The sequence below is a fragment of the Halichoerus grypus genome, chromosome 1, assembly GCF_964656455.1.
Source record: "Halichoerus grypus chromosome 1, mHalGry1.hap1.1, whole genome shotgun sequence".
Lineage (NCBI taxonomy): Eukaryota > Metazoa > Chordata > Mammalia > Carnivora > Phocidae > Halichoerus > Halichoerus grypus.
This window is the reverse complement of record NC_135712.1, coordinates 149,441,529-149,460,667: the sequence shown is the minus strand read 5'-3', so window position 1 is coordinate 149,460,667 and position 19,139 is coordinate 149,441,529. Positions and strand designations below refer to the sequence as shown.

General features: G+C 41.5%; 2 protein-coding genes across 3 annotated transcripts in view; one reads left to right on the top strand and one right to left on the bottom strand.

Annotated features, from left to right (window-relative positions):
- Positions 1–234: 234 nt before the first annotated feature.
- On the bottom strand, positions 235–8,066 carry EPM2AIP1 (EPM2A interacting protein 1). Its single transcript, XM_036094187.2, has one exon. The coding sequence runs from the start codon at positions 7,903–7,905 to the stop codon at positions 6,079–6,081; it is 1,827 nt and encodes a 608-aa protein (XP_035950080.1). The 5' UTR covers positions 7,906–8,066; the 3' UTR covers positions 235–6,078.
- Positions 8,067–8,353: 287 nt separating this feature from the next.
- MLH1 (mutL homolog 1) overlaps positions 8,354–19,139 on the top strand; it is a 42,416-nt gene continuing 31,630 nt past the window's right edge. For both annotated transcript variants that reach the window (XR_004917879.2, XM_036094161.2), the window contains exons 1-6: positions 8,354–8,501; positions 10,551–10,641; positions 12,669–12,767; positions 16,039–16,112; positions 17,733–17,805; positions 18,954–19,045. Coding sequence is in view for 1 of the 2 variants with exons in the window: in XM_036094161.2 (XP_035950054.2) it covers positions 8,386–8,501; positions 10,551–10,641; positions 12,669–12,767; positions 16,039–16,112; positions 17,733–17,805; positions 18,954–19,045 (545 nt within the window). In the remaining variant the exon portion in view is untranslated. The remainder of the gene's footprint in view (positions 8,502–10,550; positions 10,642–12,668; positions 12,768–16,038; positions 16,113–17,732; positions 17,806–18,953; positions 19,046–19,139) is intronic.

Below are 19,139 nucleotides of genomic sequence, written 5' to 3'. Positions count from 1 at the left end.
AGATCATGCAGGGCTTTGTAGACCACGATAAAAATGTTGGACTTTATTCTAATTATAATACTAAGCCATTGGGAGGACTCTGAGCAGAGGGTTGGCATGGTCTGATTTATATTTTTACAACAGGGATCACTCTGGTTGCTGTCTGAATAATTACAGGAAAGTATGGAAGCCAGGTATATACCAGAGTATACTGAGAGAAATGGGTGCACATGTTCACTGAAAGACAGATACGAGAATGTTTATAGCAACTTTATTCATAATAACCACAAACTGGAAACAACCAAAATTTCCATCAACAGTAGAATGGATTTATAAATTGCAGTACAGTCATACAATGGAATACTGCACAGAAGTAAAAAATGCTGCTACATGCAACATGGATGAGTCACATAGTATTGAACAAAAGACACAAGAGCACATATAATTATTACATTTACATGAAGCTTTAAAAAGACAAGTAAACTCTGGTGATAAAGGTCAGAATAGTGTATCTGTGTGCAGGAGGGACAGAAGGGCATCTGCCGGGGTACTAGAAATGTTCGTATCTTGATCTGGGTGATGGGTTCAAGAGTGTATAAAAAAATCCACTGAGGCATACATTTAATATTTACACACTTTACTGAATATGTTTTACCTCAATAAAAAATATTTTTAAAGAAATTACATAAATGGATAGATATAACCACGTGTTAATCTAGTGTCGTCTTCCAAATAGTTCTGGTTTTCTTCTGAGGCACATGGAAGGATTACAGTCTTCCTGGAACTTTGGTGTGGCCATGGGATTTGTTTCGGGCAGTGAAAGCGCTTTATAGGCCTCTAAGTGATTTGCTGCATTTTTTTCATTTCCCAAAATGAGCAGCCACACTGTACATGATATCTGGTTAACCTGAGACCCAGAATGAGAACAACTTCGAGCAGGGACCAGTGAGCATTTTCTGTGGGTCACGAAGCAAATATTTTAGACTCTGTGCGTTGCACACACTCTTTGTCACAGCTATTCAATTCTGCCATTATAGAGCAAAGGTGGCCATAGACATAAATAAGTGGGCAAGGCTGTCTTCCAATAAAATTTACACAAACAGGCCGCAGTATGGATTTTGCCTGTGGACTGTAGTTTGTTGACCCTCGACCTCAGCAAAGTCCCTAGCCAAGTTGCAAGAGGAAAGTTCCCAAGGCATTGAGATTTTGCTGTTGTTACTTTATGACCACCTCGCCTATCCTGATACAGAAATTGGCTCCATTTAAAAAAAACTCAACATACTACACACTGGCTTAGTTGGTAGGCACTCAGGAAATTGCTATTGGAGGATGGAAGAAATAACTTATGGGGGCGACTCATGTTATGGAGTGGTGAAACTATCTCTTGGGAAAGCCTGTAAGGCACAGAATCTATCCTTTACTAAGGAGGGGGGGGCGGGGAGTAAAACAAAATGTTTTATGGTTGCTGTTGGCTGCATTTGACAAAATGTGTAAGAAAGAGATGACCTCAGAATTCATCAATTTGCAAGCAGAAATGAAAGGGGGTAGAGTTCACAAATTTGAGTACTTATTGGATAGGATGAGGCCACTTCTCAATTATAAGAAGATAAAAATGAGAAATTCCTTAATCCAAAGGATTAAAGAAACCCATTAAAACCCAGTTTTGCAGCAAGTATCACTGGATGACTATCACACCTACTGTTAAGATTTCTGGATGAGTTAATGTGCCTCAGACTAAAAGTCCAACTTAGTGTAACACTGGTTAATCCCTTAAATTGGACAAAATGGCTCAAGGAAAAAGACTATGGGTATAGTTCTTCCACGAATCCCAAAAGCCCTGGTTACCCAGAAATTAAGTTCAGAGGCACGTGAACAAGAAAGCAAAGAAATATAGCAAATCTAAGAAGTACACCTTGATTACATGTCAGTTTTGGGTCATCTTCCTTGGAGAAGTGATAACGACATTCTGTAGGCAAGAAAGCAAGAGAACTGGGTATCTAGGGACCAGGAAGACGGAGTCATTCCTCTAATATTTTATTAAATTTACTTACTTTTAAATCCCAGAAAAGCCAGAAATCATCTGTAAAGGAAAGTGGCAAGTAAATAGTATGCATGTTTGCTGCAGCATTATCTTTTTCTGATACTGAGTGTAACTTTTTAATTACCAAAGTATTGTTTTAGTCCACTAAATAGTTGTCCAATCTTTTTCATCTAGGTTCCTTTGGAAGTCTATCTTTGGAAATTAGAAAAAAAAGAAAAAAGAAAGAAAAGAAATTAAGACTTCTAAATAAAGGAGGTAAAGACTTTATATTCCATAGATTCATGTAAGTATACCTGGGTTTGAATCCTGGCTTTACTACTTACATTTACTAGGGCAAATTGCAATCTAAGTTTGCTTCCTCAAACAACATTCACATAATAAATATTTGAGCCACATGCCAAGCACTGAGCTGAATTCTGGGAATACAATTCCCTAGTCACAAAGAACTTAGTTTCATTTCTTAATTCATAGTATGTGAATAACAATTACCCAACAAGCAGGCTAAGGCAGGAAGACCTCAGTGAGGGTCAAATGAGACTATGAAAGGGCTTCAAAGATCATAACACTACACACATATTTATTCATCCAAACATTTATTGGAACGCCAGGCATTGTGCTAAGCACTACACACAGAACGGCTAGCAAGGCACAGTCCCTGCCCTGATAAAGCTTACAGTCTAGCAGTGACAGATAAAAAGTAGCAACAAAGTGTGACAAGTGTATGGCTGGGAAAAGTAACGGGTATTTAGAGAGTGCACAGTGGGGGCACCTAAAGGGCATCCGTGAAGGCTTCCTAGAGGAAGTGGTACTTAAACTGAGACCTCAAAGATGAACAGAAATTGTATCTTATCCTATGTCACGGTGAAAGCAGTGGAGAGATATGACCAGGTATGTCTTTTGGAACAATCTGGCTGCAGCATAAAAAATGATCAAAACCAGAGAAGAAGAGACTAACAAGGATGCTGTTGCTATAATATAATTCAGGCTGACGGCCTGAATAGGATGGTAGCACTGGAGAAGTGAGAAAAACTTGAGACAGTAGACCTAACACAAAGGTTTTCGTGACTGGATATGATAAGGTCATGGACAGATCAGTTTTTGGCTTGGGCTAGTGCAACTGGTAGCAGCAGTGCCATCTACTCAAAGAGGGAACAGAAGAGAAGGTTTGGGGGCAAGATCAATGACATGCTATGGTGTCTACAAGAGTGGACTTAAGTTAGCAGAGTGACTAGGTCAGCAATTAGATAGATACATGAATTAGGAAAGGCCTAGAAAGGAGATATGAACTTGGGGGTCATTTGCATACAGATGGTAACAGAAGCCATGGTCAGAGATGAGAGCAGCTAAGATGATGTAGAAAGAGGCTCTACAACAAAATGTTACAATCACAAGAACACAAACATGTCAGGGGAAAGGGGTGCGCCTATGAAGCAGACTGAGGAAGCATACCTGCCGATAGTATCTAGCCCTGAAGCCAACATATACAAGCACTTCAAGGAAGAGCAGTCAGTGGGGTCAGAGGGTAAGAAGGCTGACAAGGATCTAGCTGGGTAGAGCAGTTTGAGTGGCACTAAGAGACTGGGAATACAGACAAATCTTTTAAGAAAACTGGTAGGAATGGGAGATACAGGGACATAGGGTTTTTAAAAAATAGTGCTTATTTTAACTATAATCACTGATACAATAGGACCAGTAACAACTATTCTGTAAAAAAAAAATTTTTTTAAAAGACTGCCATGCAGTTACAGAATTACTTAATACAGAAAACAGTAATATACACACATTTTTCTTTTTTACAAACAAGACTAGTTTATAGCAAATTCTCTATTATTTAGGGTCAGTTTTAAATCCTTAGCTTATATCTCCCCCCAACTCAGTGACTACATGATGCAAACTAGTTTTATTACCTTAAGCAAAATATATAGTGGAACTTCACAAAATGTACAAGACATCAATATTTTAGGAACTAGGGTAGGAAAGCAGAAGCAGGTCCTCCAAACATTCTTTCAATAAAGCACTTGCCATGAAAGAGAAGACTCTAAACTACTGGCAAATTACCGGTAGATTTTTTTGGAGGGAGGAGTGGTGGTTGGTTTTTCATTGTTGTTTTTCCAGATATTTAAGCTTACTCCCCATTCACCGAAAATCTCAACTTGACCATCTTCGATTACTAGCTTGTTAATACTTGCTTTTCTGCTCTAATTCCGTTTAACAGAACTGAGCCCTTTAGTCTGGTTCAATATAAGCCACTGACTTAAAATGCTACTGTGAGCTACCAGAATCTATCAAGGCCTTTACTTCATCTTACCAGTCAAACCTGGAACGTTGGAATGAGTCTCCGCTATCGACTAGTGTCAGTTTGCCTGATTTGCCTTTCTCATTCTGCTTCTACCGGTAATTTGCCCTGTCCCTCAAAATAAAATAATCTACAACAGTACGACGGGGGACCTACTGGCACTTTGGGAAGGATAATTCTCCATTGTGCCTGGCTGTCCTATGCACTGCGGGGGGGGGGGGGGTCCTTTGTGCTTAAATGCCAGCAGAATCCCCCCAGGTAAGTCTGACAACCAAAGAAGTCCCCTATATTTTCCAACAACCTCTGGAAAGAGGGGTTACTGCTTCTGGTCAAGAACCCTTGACACAATTTTGGTTCCTGAGCTCTTACGGCATCTATTTTGATTGCTCGGGAATCAGTTCCTTCTAAATTGTTGATTGTATCCTGGTTGCATGAATCTGCTGGATTAGTGACCAAGAATAATGTGTTACAATAGTTAAGACCGGACTTCAGCACAGGTTTGCAAATTGTACGTGAGAGGACCTCTGAGCTGGGTCCTGCTTTTAAATCGTTTTATATATTTGGCTTCACTGTTAAGATTTCCTTTTCATGGTTAACATAAGTTTGAAAAGTACTGTTTTTGCACAAAGCAGATGTCTCACTAGAAATATGGAATTGCTACAATCTGTTAATAAAGCTGCTTCTTGAGGATTAAGTATTTCTACTTGTGCACTATCGTAAATATAGAATGTGTGGGACAGTTTTAAATTCTATAATAAATCCACTTCCAGCAGCTAACACAATCTGACGTCGTATCACTTTAAAATAAAGGGTTTCCTTTAAACAGGATTTCTTTATAAAGCAGTAACACCCATGCATAATAAGCTAAAATATCTCACACCTCCTGATCCTGGAGGGCAATAATCTTATTCTGTCATCCTTTTTTGACAGGGCCAAACTTCTGTCTGGAGTAGAATAAAGAATTACTAATGGGCAACTATTAAGATTCTATACTTACCATAGTCCTTTAATAGGCAAGCTGATAAAACAGCACCCAACTGTGAAAAATTCAGGGGAGACCCCCAATAACTGATCTCCAAAATGCAGGAAGCATCCTAAACCAGCAATTTAAAAATAATTCTTACTCCGCTGACTAAAATTTTGTATGATTATTTTCTTCTACTAGTAATATTATCACTAGGGTAGGCTGGGGGGGGGGTGAGAGGAGGAAATCTGTCAGTATTGACTTCAGACTCAGAAAAATGTTAAAAAAAAAATAGTCTCTAACATTTTGATAGTTAAGACAAAATACCTCCACCGTATGTACGTTCTTACTTCTCAGAAACTTCTGAACTTGCTATGTGAGTTTCTGCAAACTGACTCAAACATACATTTAAGGAGTTGGTAACTTCAGACCATATGCATCAGAATTTTAGCACTTTGTTAAAACCTAAAATTTCTTTAAAACATCCGAAAAACAGACTTCTAATTCAACTCACATTATCAGTACTGAACTTCTTTAAAAACAATCATATCATAAAAGCAAAAAACAATGACTTCATCATTAAATTAAATTTTTAAAAAGGAGTTTGCATGTCTCAGTCCCATGCTGCCTCTTGAGATGAAAAAAAACATCTGTCAGAAGAATCTGAATCGTGATCAATTTGGATGAATAAACTTGGTGCTTTGCCACAATCCAAATTAGTTCACTTGAAAAATCGGACAAATGTTTGCTTTTAGAATGAGATTCTCTTTGAGTGTCTCAATGTAGTACTACCAAGGCTTATGGATTGGATTCATTTCTTCCTCTCACAAGGTCATCCCAATGCGGCTCTATTTCAGTTGTGGCAATCCTAAACAGGGCGTGGAGATGCTCATCTGTCAATGGCTGGCTCAAAGTGTGTTGGTTTCGAGTCAAATATGAAAAAGCCTTTTCGCAGATTTCGTTACTATCAAACAAGGATGCCACCTTACAGGCAACCCCTTTGATAATTGGGTAAGATTCAGCAGACAATCCAGCATAGAACTGCCCCAAGTCTTTGACTCTGTATTCATTCCAAAGGTTAGTATTCGCCTGAAGTTTTGTTAGTTCCACTCTTACCGAAATAGGTGCATATTCAGGTTTAAAGTTAAAAGGATTTGCAAAAAGTTCTAAGTCCTTTTTAATGAACCTGAGGTCCTTGAAATGTCTCTCAAATTCTTTCTGTAGGCGACAGATCACCACTTGATACCTATCAGGATCAAATATTTTTTGATCTTCTTTAAGATGCTGTTTAAGCTCATCAACAACTTCTCTGAAGGCAGCAAAGTGTGTTAGATTTTTTTCCTCAATATGTCTCTGCAGTAAATTCAGCTTCACTTCAAAGGTACAGATATGGTCAAAGGCAGCAGCAGCAAAGACTTTACTGACTCTCAACAGTTCACTGAGTTCTCGAAGGTGGTCCATAATATCCACCAAGAAGCCAAAGTCACACAGCCATTGCTTGTCTGTGAAATGGACCGTTGTTGCCCCTATTGAAACCAAGAAGGCTTCTATCTCTTTTCTCAGGGAAAATACTAGTTTTAAAGTTTTCCCTCTTCTAAGCCAATTGTTCAGACATCGTCCATTAACCCTTTCGCCATGCTCTGATTCAGATTCAGTTAGTAAAGCCTGAAATTCCGGGCGCCTAACGCCTCTGGTCTTAATCAGAACTATCCATTCTGATATTGTATTTATGATCTGATTAACGTCGACATCGTAGGAGCTCAAGAGTTCCAAGTGCAGAAATCCTGAATAATGGATAACATTCCAACAGTTGGGGCTTACAGCCTTTTCCCTCATGTACGACACCAGTCCTGAGTTCTCACCAATCATCCTCAGAGTGTGGGTCGTGGTTAGTCCAACCATTCGCTGCAAGCTAAGCCCTGCTGTCTGCAGGGCCTCAAGGATTGCCGCCATAAGGGCACCAACACTGAAGTGACGAGTCAGGTTGATTATGGTCAGAAGCTCTTCTTGGACCTCCAAGTCCTGGCCCACGCCGCGGACAAAGACCAGGAGGTAGTTCTCATAGGCCACAAAGGCCTGGTCGTCCAAGGCAAGGGAATAGGCTTTAAAGTCCTTGGCTCTGTCAAAAAGCTGACTGCGTAGGTTCTTGTTAATGTTCAGGACCCTCTGCCGCGTAACCTCTGGAGATAAATCAATGCCATCCAGAACGCTTACGTGTTCGGGCAGTACATCCCTCAGCATCACCTCCATGCACTGGTACACAAAGTCCCCCTCACCCCAGCCGCGACCCTTCAAGGCCAAGAGGCGGGCGAGCCCGAGGCCTGCACGAGCAGCTCTCTCCTCGGGAGTGAGCGGGGCGACCACGGGCAAGTCGCCCTGCCGCAGACGCTCCACTAGGGCCGCGCGCTCTCCCTCCGCCACATACCGCTCGTAGTAGTCGTGCTCGGCCTCGTAGTGGCGCCTGACGTCGCGTTCGCGGGTGGCTACGACGAGGCGGCGACAGACCAGGCACAGGGCCCCTTCGCCCTCCGGAGGCTCCACCACCAAGTAACGCTGGGTCCACTCGGTCCGGAAAACCCGAGATTCGTCGACTTCCATTTTGCTCCTCTTGGGCGTCATCCACATTTTACTGCAGGCCACAAGAAGAGGGCCGACCTCCGGGAGGCCGCAAGGAGAGGGGAGGAGCAGCGGCAGGAACAAGCACCTCCTCCGCTCTGCGCCAAATCACCCCAGCAGGGGGACACCAACCTCCGGCTACGCCACCTGCGTTCCTATTGGCTGGAGATTTCGTATTCCCTAGCCCAGGAAAGAGCCAATGGGCAGAGCGGACAGCGCGCAGGCGCATACCCTTCTAGCCAGGGGCCTGAAGCCGTGCGCTTAGGAAGGGACCAAGAGACCCAGGAACCCGCGGACTTAAGAAACTTGACTGGCATCCAGCTGCCCAATCAATAGCTCCCTGGTTCCGAAGCGTCTGCCACGGGAAGGTGGGACAAGACCGCGTAAACAGAGTTGGTTGGAAAGACGTGGGCACGAAGCCCTGAGGTGATTGGCTGATGGCACTTCCGGTGAGCCTCCCGACGTGACTTAGGCTCTTCTGGCGCCAAAATGTCGCTCGTAGCGGGGGTTATTCGGCGGTTGGACGAAACAGTGGTGAACCGCATCGCGGCAGGGGAAGTCATCCAGCGGCCGGCTAATGCCATCAAGGAGATGATTGAGAACTGGTAGGGAGGGAGTGGAGCCGGGCTTTCTTATCAGCTACGATTTAACAGGCCCCTCTTCAGGAGGGCGCGCGGACACGCCTCCCTGCCCAGGGCGGAGGCGTGTACGGCGCATGCCCACGGCGCCGGAGGCCTCGGAGGCCTCGGAGTCCTGCCTTTTCCCTTCCCGGGTGCCGCGAGTTCCTGAGCGCTCTCGCGATACTTTAGTAGGGTTGGTGGGGGGGGTCCAAGTGGAGGGCTACATCGTATTGTTTTAATGACGCCATAAGTTAAGGGAACTACTTTTAAAATTATATGTACAGAAGGTGCAAAATTTTTAAATGCATAAACATTTTCGGGGGGACGATCTCCATTCATACTTCAGAGGGTACTGTGTTATGCGTGTTAACGTTTCTTGCATATTCCAAAAATAACCCATGCACATTCAAGAGTACAGTTCGTTTGATTTTTATTCCAAACAGATTGTCGAGATTTTAGACAGGCCGATGGACTTTGGGTTTAACTTCTGACTGCCCTATTGCCAAATTAGTGACCCAACTTAGTGTTTTCCTCCCCTTTACCTTTTGGCGGGGGGGGGCACATCGAAGATGTGATTTCGTGAGGGTACCCCGTGGATTCTGAAGTTTAGTAGTGTCACAGTGTGGAAGGAAGAGGTTAAAACTTGGAAAGAAAGGTGGGTGTAAACTATAAACTTCGAAAAGACATGCTCATGATGTACCTAAACGTTACCTTTGTGTTGAAATCAGTTGATGTTAATAAAATAAATACACGAAAAGAACAAAATGACCCAGCGAAGAATGGTGGGTTTGTAAGAAGATTGTGAAAACATAAACAACCACTCAGGGTAGTGGGACTAAAAGAACAGTGTAGAAAGGACCACTGAGGGAAAGGAACAGAATTAGGAGGTAGACAAAAGAAGGAGCAGGGAACATGGGAACGGGTTCTCTTTTCACCAACTGTAAAGGCTGGCTTTTGTTTCTCCAGTGTTAGAATTCACTGACAGAATAACCTGGGCCTATTATCTAATGGGCCAGACTACTGCACAACCAAACTGAACATATTAGCTAAGTGGTTTATAATTAGTTCTATGAGCAGGGATTTTGTGTGGGGTCCAGTTATGCCCTTTTTAATATGGAAATCGAGATGGCTAATACAACTTCAATTCAAGGGCTTCTGAGAAAGGTCTTTAAGTAACTTACTGTCTTACTTTTGAAGAAAGAATTTTCTTTGTGTGGAGCAGATTACTTTTCTTTCTCAAGCAGCCACAGACTGAATTTGTTTTCTGTAGCCTGTGCTCTTGTGATGTTGGCTACTCTTTGAAAGTCTGAAAGATTTCTTGGCTTCTCAAAGAACTTTCTGCATTAACATTTTTTTTTCTTTTCCCCAACAAAATGTATTTTCTTAAAAGGGAATAAATAGTAGAAAAACACATTTATGATTTTTTTGAAATGACATCTTATTAGGGTCACTTGGGAACCCGAGACTGAGTAAAATTGAAGTAATAAATGGCAAAATTAGTTGAGGAGAGGGTAAGAAATAGGCATGTGGTAAAAGGATCCTACTTTTTTTTTTTTTAATATTTTATTTATTTATTTGACAGAGAGAGACACAGCGAGAGAGGAAACACAAGCAGGGGGAGTGGGAGAGGGAGAAGCAGGCTTCCCACTGAGCAGGAAGCCCGATGTGGGGCTCGATCCCAGGACCCTGGGATCATGACCTGAGCCGAAGGCAGACGCCTAATGACTGAGCCACCCAGGCACCCAAAAGGATCCTACTTTTAACTTCACTTTCTTTCCTAGAGGAACAGAAATGGTGTTGAATGTCTTATTGAAAATGATGATTGCCCCCTCCTGCCTCTCTCTTCCCCCTCTCTCACACAGCATGTAAACTCATTACAGTGTAGTCACAGAGCCTATAAAACAGAGGAAAAACACAATAACCAGACAGTCTTGTATTTATCTGGAATTTGTTCTTATACCTTGGCTCATATTAAAATATGTACATTAGAATAGTTGCAGAATAATAATAAATTTTTTCTGTTTAATTTGCCAGTTTAGATGCACAATCCACCAGTATCCAAGTGGTTGTTAAAGAGGGAGGCCTCAAGTTGATTCAGATCCAAGACAATGGCACTGGGATCAGGGTAAGTAAAACCTCAGAGGAGCAGGCTGTTTGTGTGCTTTGTGGTAACAGGAAGCGACAGAGTCTTTCCTTGTTCGGGAAACTCTGGGCTTTTTGTGGATGGGATTTTTAACTGAAATATTCAATACCAGCATTAAATATATATTGAGTACCTATTCTAAACTGGACACTTATTCAGGAAAATAAGGTGAAGGAGAGAGTTAAGAGGCTGCTTAAAGGATGAACGTTCTTGGGCAGGTAGAACATGCAAAGACCACAAAACGGAAGCCCGCTTGACTTGTTTAAGGACCAGCAAGGAGGCCAGTGTGTCTCTAACAGGGTGAGGGAGTGGAAGAATAATAGGAGATGAAGTCTGAGAACTAAGTAGGCCGGTCACGTAGGACCTTGTGGGCCACTGTAAAATCTTTGGCTTTTACTCTGAATAAAGTGGGGGTTTTGAGCAAAGAGGTGACATGGTTTGTGGAGTTTTTTAGGAACCCTTTTGTCTAGATTATGGAAGATAGACTGTAGCAGGACAGTACCGAGGCAGTAAGAGGGCTCTTGGAGCAGTCCAGGGTGACAATGTCTTGGACCAGTTTGGTTGCAGTAGAGAGGCAAGAAGCAGTGAGATTCTGCATTGATTATTAAGACAGAGCTCTCAGAATTTGCTGATGCATGGTATAAGAGAAAGAGGAGTCAAGAATGATTTCAAGGTTTTGGCCTGTGCAAATGGCAGAGTTGCCATTTACTGATGGGAAAGCCTATGGAAAAAACACACTTGGGGGCAGATCAGAAATTTGTTTGGGGGCATGGTAACCTTGAGATGGCTCTTAGTTGAGTAAGCATGTGAGTCTGGAGGGCAGCATAGAGGTTTGGGCTGGAGATAAAAATTTAGTGTATTGAATTTTGATGGTATTAAAAACCATCAGACTCCCATGAAAAGGTATTGAACATAACAAGTCATTAGGGAAATATGAATAAAAGTAGCAATGACCTACCATTTGACACCTATTAGGATGGCTATTATAAAAACAATAAAATAAGAATATAGAGAAATTAGAACCCTAATGCATTCTACAGTGTAGCCGCTGTAGAAAATAGTATGGTGATTCTTGAAAAAATTAAACCGAATTACCATGCAATTCAGCAAAACTTGTGAGTATGTACTCCAGAGAATTGAAAGCAAGGTCTTGAAGAGATTTGTCCCCCCATGTTCATAGCAGCATATTCACAATAGCCAAAAGCTGGAAGCAACCCAGGGTTCTGTAGATGAGTGGATTTAAAAATGTGATGTATACACATAATGGAGTATTATTTACCCTTACAGAGGATTGAAATTCAGACACATGATGCAATATGCATGAACCTTGAAGACATTACGTTAAGTGAAATAAGCCAGTCACAAAAGGACAAATATTGTATGATTCCTCATCTAGGAGGTTCCTAGAGTAGTCCCATTCATAGAAGGTAGAATGGTGTTGCAAGGGGCTTGGGGGAGGGGAGCATGGGGAGTTATTGTTTAATGGGGACAGAGTTTCAGTTTGGAAGGATGAAAGAGTTCTGGAGATGGATAGTGGTGATGGTTGTACAACAGTGCGAATGTATTTACGGCCGCAGAACTGTACACTTAAAGATGGTTAAAATGGTAAAATTTGTTATGTGTATTTTACTGTAATTAAATGCCCTATAGATTTTTAATAAAGAAGTTTTCTAATAATAATAATGATTTTTATAAAATTTGTGTGGCTGGGAGAACTCATCAAGAGAGTGAGTGTAGACGAAAAAAGAGGTCCAAGGCTGGAGTCCTGGGTAACCTCGCTGTCAGAGATGAGGCGGAACTAGCAAATGCAGGTGAGAAATGTGACTCATGAGAGAGAAGGAACACCGGGACAGTGTGGCATTCTGGATGCCACATGAGGAAGTTACTACTGATTTTAAAACTCTTCTCCTAAGAGGGGTTGCTTCTTGGATTCAGTCAAGAAAAGGGAAATTCAGGATTTGGAAAAAATGAATAACATAGTTATTTACTTATTTTTTGGTATCTTCTAGAAAGAAGATCTGGATATTGTGTGTGAGAGGTTCACTACAAGTAAACTGCAGTCCTTTGAGGATTTAGCTCGTATTTCTACCTATGGCTTTCGGGGTGAGGTAAGCTGAAGATTAAAGAAATGTGTAAAATATCCTTCTGTGAATGACATCTCTGCCATTTGTCAACATATGTTTCTCAACAGAAGTAAATAAGGTATGATTCTTTTTACTTGTTAAATATATGCAAATCAAACAAACTTAATTAAATTTGATTTTCCAAAACCAAGGATTGTTCATAAGTACTTAATACATTGAAAACTATTTTATCTACAGATACAACCTCCCTCCCCTCCTGCCAAGATGTTAAGTGTCTTTTGATGGAGAATGCAACACCACCCACAAAGTTTTTTTGTCAAATTATCAAATGTGAATCTGATTAATACCTACTAAGTGCCAGTACTGGGAAAATATAGGAGGCAAGGGAACATGGTAAATGGAACAAAAAACCTGTAGATTAAAAGAGGCTTGGGGCACCTGAGTGGCTCAGATGGTTAAGTGTCTGACTCTTAATTTCAGCTCAGGTCATGATCTCAAGTTTGTGAGATCGAGCCCCAACTTGGGCTCTGCACTGGGCATGGAGTCTGCTTAAGAGTCTCTCTCCTTCTTCCTCTGCCTCTACCCCACCCGTCTCTTGCTCTCTCTCTAAAGAAAAAAAAAAAGCTTTAAGCATATGAACCAGCTCCAATGTGTACATCTTACTTGGATCCTGATTTGAGCAAACTGTAAAAAAAAAAATTTTGAGACAGATATTTGAACACACTGGTTATTTCATAGTATTAAGAAGAAATCGTTGGGATGCCTGGGTGGCTCAGTCAGTTAAGCGGCTGCCTTAGGCTCAGGTCATGATCCCTGGGTCCTGGGATCCATCCCCACATTGGGCTTTCTGCTCAATGGGCAGCCTGCTTCTCCCTCCACCACTTGTGCTCTCTCTTGAGCATGTGCTCTCTCTCTCTCTCAAATAAATAAAATCCTAAAAAAAAAGAAAAGAAATTGTTGATTTTCTTGGTATAAAAAATAAGACCATGGTTTTTGGAGGAGTCCTTATCTTTTAAAATACATATGGGAATATTTGTGAATAAGATTATGTGATGCATCAGAGGAATATACAATATAAAAAGTGCAAATTATGTGATGCATCGGAGGAATATACAATATAAAAAAGCACATAAAAACATTTTAAGATTAAAATAGGATCTTATAATTTTATGACAATATGCTGTGGATATCTTTACATTCAGTATATATACAGTCCTATGTAATTTTAATAGTTCCATCTTACCCTATATATGAACATACTGTGTTCATTTAAATGATTTCCTGTTGAACATTTATGCTTTTTGCCATTTTCTTGGTGAATATTCCTATATTCATATACAATGTGTTTTGTTCAATTACTGTCTCAGGGTAAATTTATGGAAATAACATTCCTGGGGCACCTGGATGGCTCAGTCGGTTAAGCATCCGAGACTCTTGATTTCGTCTCAGGTCATGATCTCGGGGTTCTGGGATGGAGTATGTGCTGTGTATATTTAATGTCCTCCTTATACAGGTCTCAAAATCATTTACATTTTTAATGATGAAAATTAGCTCAGTCACCTAAACTAGGGAAATCCAGCTAGAACCTGGTAATCTCTGAGCCTAAGCCATGTTCCTTATTAATGAACTGAACCTGCCACAGGCTGTGTTCACTGTCTTCCGAGATGCTGTCACACAGACCCCATCACAGTGCCTGGTTGTATTTTTGTATTCTGTGATGTCCTTCTGGTGAAAGGAGAAGCAGGTTCCAGTGGGCTAGGAAACCAGGCTTGGTTACAAGGGGGGAAAATGGTAATTTTTTTTTTTTTTTAAAGATTTTATTTATTTATATGAGAGAGAGAATGAGAGAGAACACATGAGAGGGGGGAGGGTCAGAGGGAGAAGCAGACTCCCTGCCGAGCAGGGAGCCTGATGTGGGACTCGATCCAGGGACTCCAGGATCATGACCTGAGCCAAAGGCAGACGCTTAACCAACTGAGCCACCCAGGCGCCTGGAAAATGGTAATTTTTTAAAAATTTGTTTTGTCTTAGTTAGATAATTTTTTTTTTTTTAAGATTTTATTTATTTATTTGACAGAGAGAGACACAGCGAGAGAGGGAACACGAGCTGAGGGAGTGGGGGAGGGGAAGCAGGCTTCCCGCTGAGCAGGGAGCCCAATGCGGGCTCGATCCCAGGACCCTGGGATCATGACCTGAGCCGAAGGCAGATGCTTAACGACTGAGCCACCCAGGTTCCCCTAATTAGATAATTTTAAATTTACATTTCTAAACCTGTAAGTGCTTACAGAAAACAGTTTTGTGTATGTGTGTAACATTAAGTATTTGGAGTGCCCCCATTTCTGAAGGCAAGTTTTCAAATTGTTGGGAGGCAAATCATTGAGAATAATATTAAGCATGCCTGTAATTCTGCTGCCTGAACGCACTTGCTAACACATTAATACTCTGGAGTGTTTCTTTGCAACGACGTGGATGGAGCTAGAGGGCATTATGCTAAGTGAAATAAGTCAGAGAAAGACAGATACTATATGATTTCACTTATACGTGGAACTTAAGAAACAAAACAAACAAGCAAAGGGGAAAAAAAGAGACAAACCGAACAGCAGACTCTTAACTATAGAAAACAAACTGATGGTTACCAGAGGGGAGAGGGTGAGGGGCAATGGGTGAAACAAGTGAAGGGGATTAAGAGTACACTTACTGTGATGAGCACTGAGTCATGTATAGAATTATTGAATCACTGTATTATACACCTGAAATTAACCTAACAGTGTATGTTAATTATACTGGATTTTTTTTCTTTTTTTAAGATTTATTTATTTATTTGAGAGAGTGAGAAAGTGAGTGCACGTGTGCACATGGGAGCAGGGGGAGGAGCAGAGGGAGCGAGAGAATCTCAAGCAGACTCCCTGTTGAGCTCGGAGCCCAATGTGGGGCTTGATCTCACAACCCTGATGTCATCATGAGCCAAAATCAAGAGTTGGACGCTGAACTGACTGAGCCACCCAGACACCCCGACTTATATTGGATTTAAAATAAATTTTAAAAAAATACTCTGTTGTGTTTCCTTTTGGACTTTTTTTAATATGTATTTTCCCCTTGTTCTGATAATATGCTACAAATTCAATTTGATATCCTTTTTTTAACATGTCATGAAAGTGAGTGAGCAAAATGCCCATTGTTGCCATTTGCTAATACAAAATGGAAGGGGTAATTTAGATCACCTTTCTCCCTAATAAGCTGCCAGTGGGTGACCCAGCAATGTTTTTCTTTCATTCCATTTTCTTTTCTTCCTTAGGCTTTGGCCAGCATCAGCCACGTGGCTCATGTTACTATTACAACCAAAACAGCTGATGCAAAGTGCGCATACAGGTATGGTGCAGTCTGCTTTATTCGTGTATTCATCCTGAAACATGCTTTATGCCTAGATCTCAAAGTGACCTTATCTAAACACCAGTATCATCTTTTTTGACCAAGATCTTGGGTAAGTTTCCTTTCCTCTCTATGGACTACTTGATAATCCACAGGGATGATTATTAGGTAAAAATCTTGCTGAACATCTGTTAAGAATTAGATAAGATGTGACATATAAGTGCTTACAAGCTCTGTTACACGGATGTATCCTAAGTAGGTGGTAGATGCGGATGTTATTCTGCCCCTGTGCCCTTTAGTAGGATCTCACTTTGATGACAGGGCTGTGGCTGGGGTGCTGGAGGCCCATGGTTCCTTAGCTGGCTCGTGAGCCCCCGGCTCCCTGCCCCACGTGCATGCCTGTGCTGGCTTGCCCTCCCATGGGAGCCGCTGGCCCTCTCTTGTGCTGGCACAGTCTTCAGAAGCTGACAGACAGCCTCGGAACAGCACAAAAACAGGATTTGAGGAATCAAAGACCTCTGTTTTTATGAGCACTGGCCATTTACTAGTGGAAGACAGGAGTACCTAATTTAGGAGTACCTTAAAAAGAATTCTTTTTTAATCATACCGATTGTCCATAAATTAATATGGAAAATAGCTCCAACAGTGACAGTGCTGAGTATTTCTCAGTCTTCAGCAGACAGACATGTAATGTGATGGAACAGGGAGCATTCCAGAGTATACTTCACTGTTGCTGGGGGATTTTGACGCTATGTGAATTATACTTGCCCTAGGATCTGGGTGTGCTGATATGATCAGAATTCCTACTCGCAAAACAGGGAGATACTTGTGAATTAATGTCTTCCTGAATAGCCTGGGATGCAAATTCCGGTCCTTCACCACTGAGATTATATTATGCTCCTGCTTGGGACCTCCAGTGGCTCCCCTTCTGTGGTGGTATGAAATCCAGAGTCATCCCTAAACAGCAACCCCCCCACCCCACCCCCGCCACTGTGCTCTCCATCCACCTTTTCAGCCTCTTCTCTGCACAAATTCCCAGGTGCCAGGTGTTCCAAAGCTTCTGTGCTTTTATGTTTTTCTCTTCCTGGATGGTCTTTGGTGCTTTCTCCCTGAAACTCTTCCTCTCTAGAGCCCAGATGAATTGTCATCTCTTCTGTGATGGTTTCAACCCCCTCCCTAGCCCCCAGCTGAATATTTGCTTCCCAGATCACTTAGCACAATGTTCTCCACTTTAGGGAAAAGTGTGTCCCCTAGATTGAGAGCTCTCCAGGGCCTTTCTTTGTTACCAGGGCCTCTGCAGGCCTGTCATGTGGTAGCCCCTCCATAAATGATTACAGAATTACTGAAAAAATTTTACTGTCACTGTAGGCAATGGCAAAACTATTGCTTTGTAGCTCAAAACTCAGGAACTAAAAAGCAACGTTTGCTAGAAGAATAGGGATTTTTTTTTTTTTTGGTATCCAATTAGAATGATAATGGAATAGTAGAAAAAGAGGAAAATGGTAATTAAGATAGTAGATAACATGGCTGTACCTTATTGTTGATATAATTTCTTTTTTTACCCTTTGGATAGATATTCTGCTTCTATTGGATATTAATAATCTTATATTTTCTGTTAAGAGCGAATTATTCAGATGGAAAGCTGAAAGCTCCTCCTAAACCATGTGCAGGCAATCAGGGGACCCAGATCACGGTAAGAATGGTACAAGGGAGTATAAATTGTTGAAAAAGAGCTTTGTAGAAATACTGAAATAAAGAATAAAACTGTCTGAGGAAAAAAAAAAATTGTCTCTGAGTTTTCAAATAATAAAATGAATCTTTGCTGGTTAATAGAAACAGCAAGATATTTCTCTCTAAACAAGAGGACTGATTATTGGCTTTTATGGCTTGGCAGCCTGTGTGTACTCCCGCCATCTTTTTTCAGAGACTGGCAGATTCTTTTACTGGGATGGCAGAAATCAGTGGCAAAGTAGTTGGCATTGAAAGGACCTTTAAAATTGGCTCCAGAAGACGTGAGTTAGAGTCTCAGCCTTGCCACTCAGTGGTTGTGTGTCCAGAGGCAAGTTGTTTAGTGTTTCTTAACCTCACTTTTCCCATCTCTCAAATGGAACAAAGAATATCTGCCCACTCAGAGGGTGTTTAAGTAATATGGTTGTATCATTAATCAGAGAAAATCTAGTATGTTGCCTTATTTCTATGGTGCCACATTTGGTCTCTTCCCGTTGTGTGATCCTACAAAGCCTCCCACTGTCATGTTATGCGTCCCACCCCTCTACCTCAGCCCCAGCTGGCACACATTTCCCTGAAGTCTCTAAACCCTAGCCTTGATAAAGCAGGCAGGAGGCAGAAATGAATGTGCTTCTAAGCGCATGTTGAGACAGATCTGGTACACAGGGTGGCCACAGTGTGCTTTCCAAGAAGCCCAAATGATCTTAGAAATTTTATAAGAATTCTTAGTTTGGAAAATATGCTTGGATGCCATGTGATAGTATAATTATTGTAAATTTACATGTTTGCCCCCACTGAATCGTGTGCTATCCTGGGTAAGACTGTGCTTTGTGTTCGTATTCCTAGCACAAAGCAAAGAGCCTAACCTAGAGATAGCCCCCAGTACCTATTTGAGAAATCAGTGAATGAATATGGGAAGCAGGAAAAATACCCTTTATTTCCTTTGTTAAAGGCTGACTTATCTCTTGCCCCCCTCCCCCAATCAGTGCTTAGAACTGTACTGTTGGTAAGTATAGTTGGATTCTCTGCTAGCCAGCTTTAGGTACACAGCTTGGGTCTTTATTTCCATGTATTTCTGTGAATTTACAAGGAAAAAATCAATCTTTATTTCAGGTGGAGGACCTTTTTTACAACATATCCACGAGGAGGAAAGCTTTAAAAAATCCAAGTGAAGAGTATGGGAAGATTTTGGAAGTTGTTGGCAGGTATAGTCCACAATCTGGGAGTGGTTCTTTGCCATCTCTCACCGAAGGAATGTGTGCCGGTGCTTGTAAATTGAGAATAGTTGGTGAGCTAGAT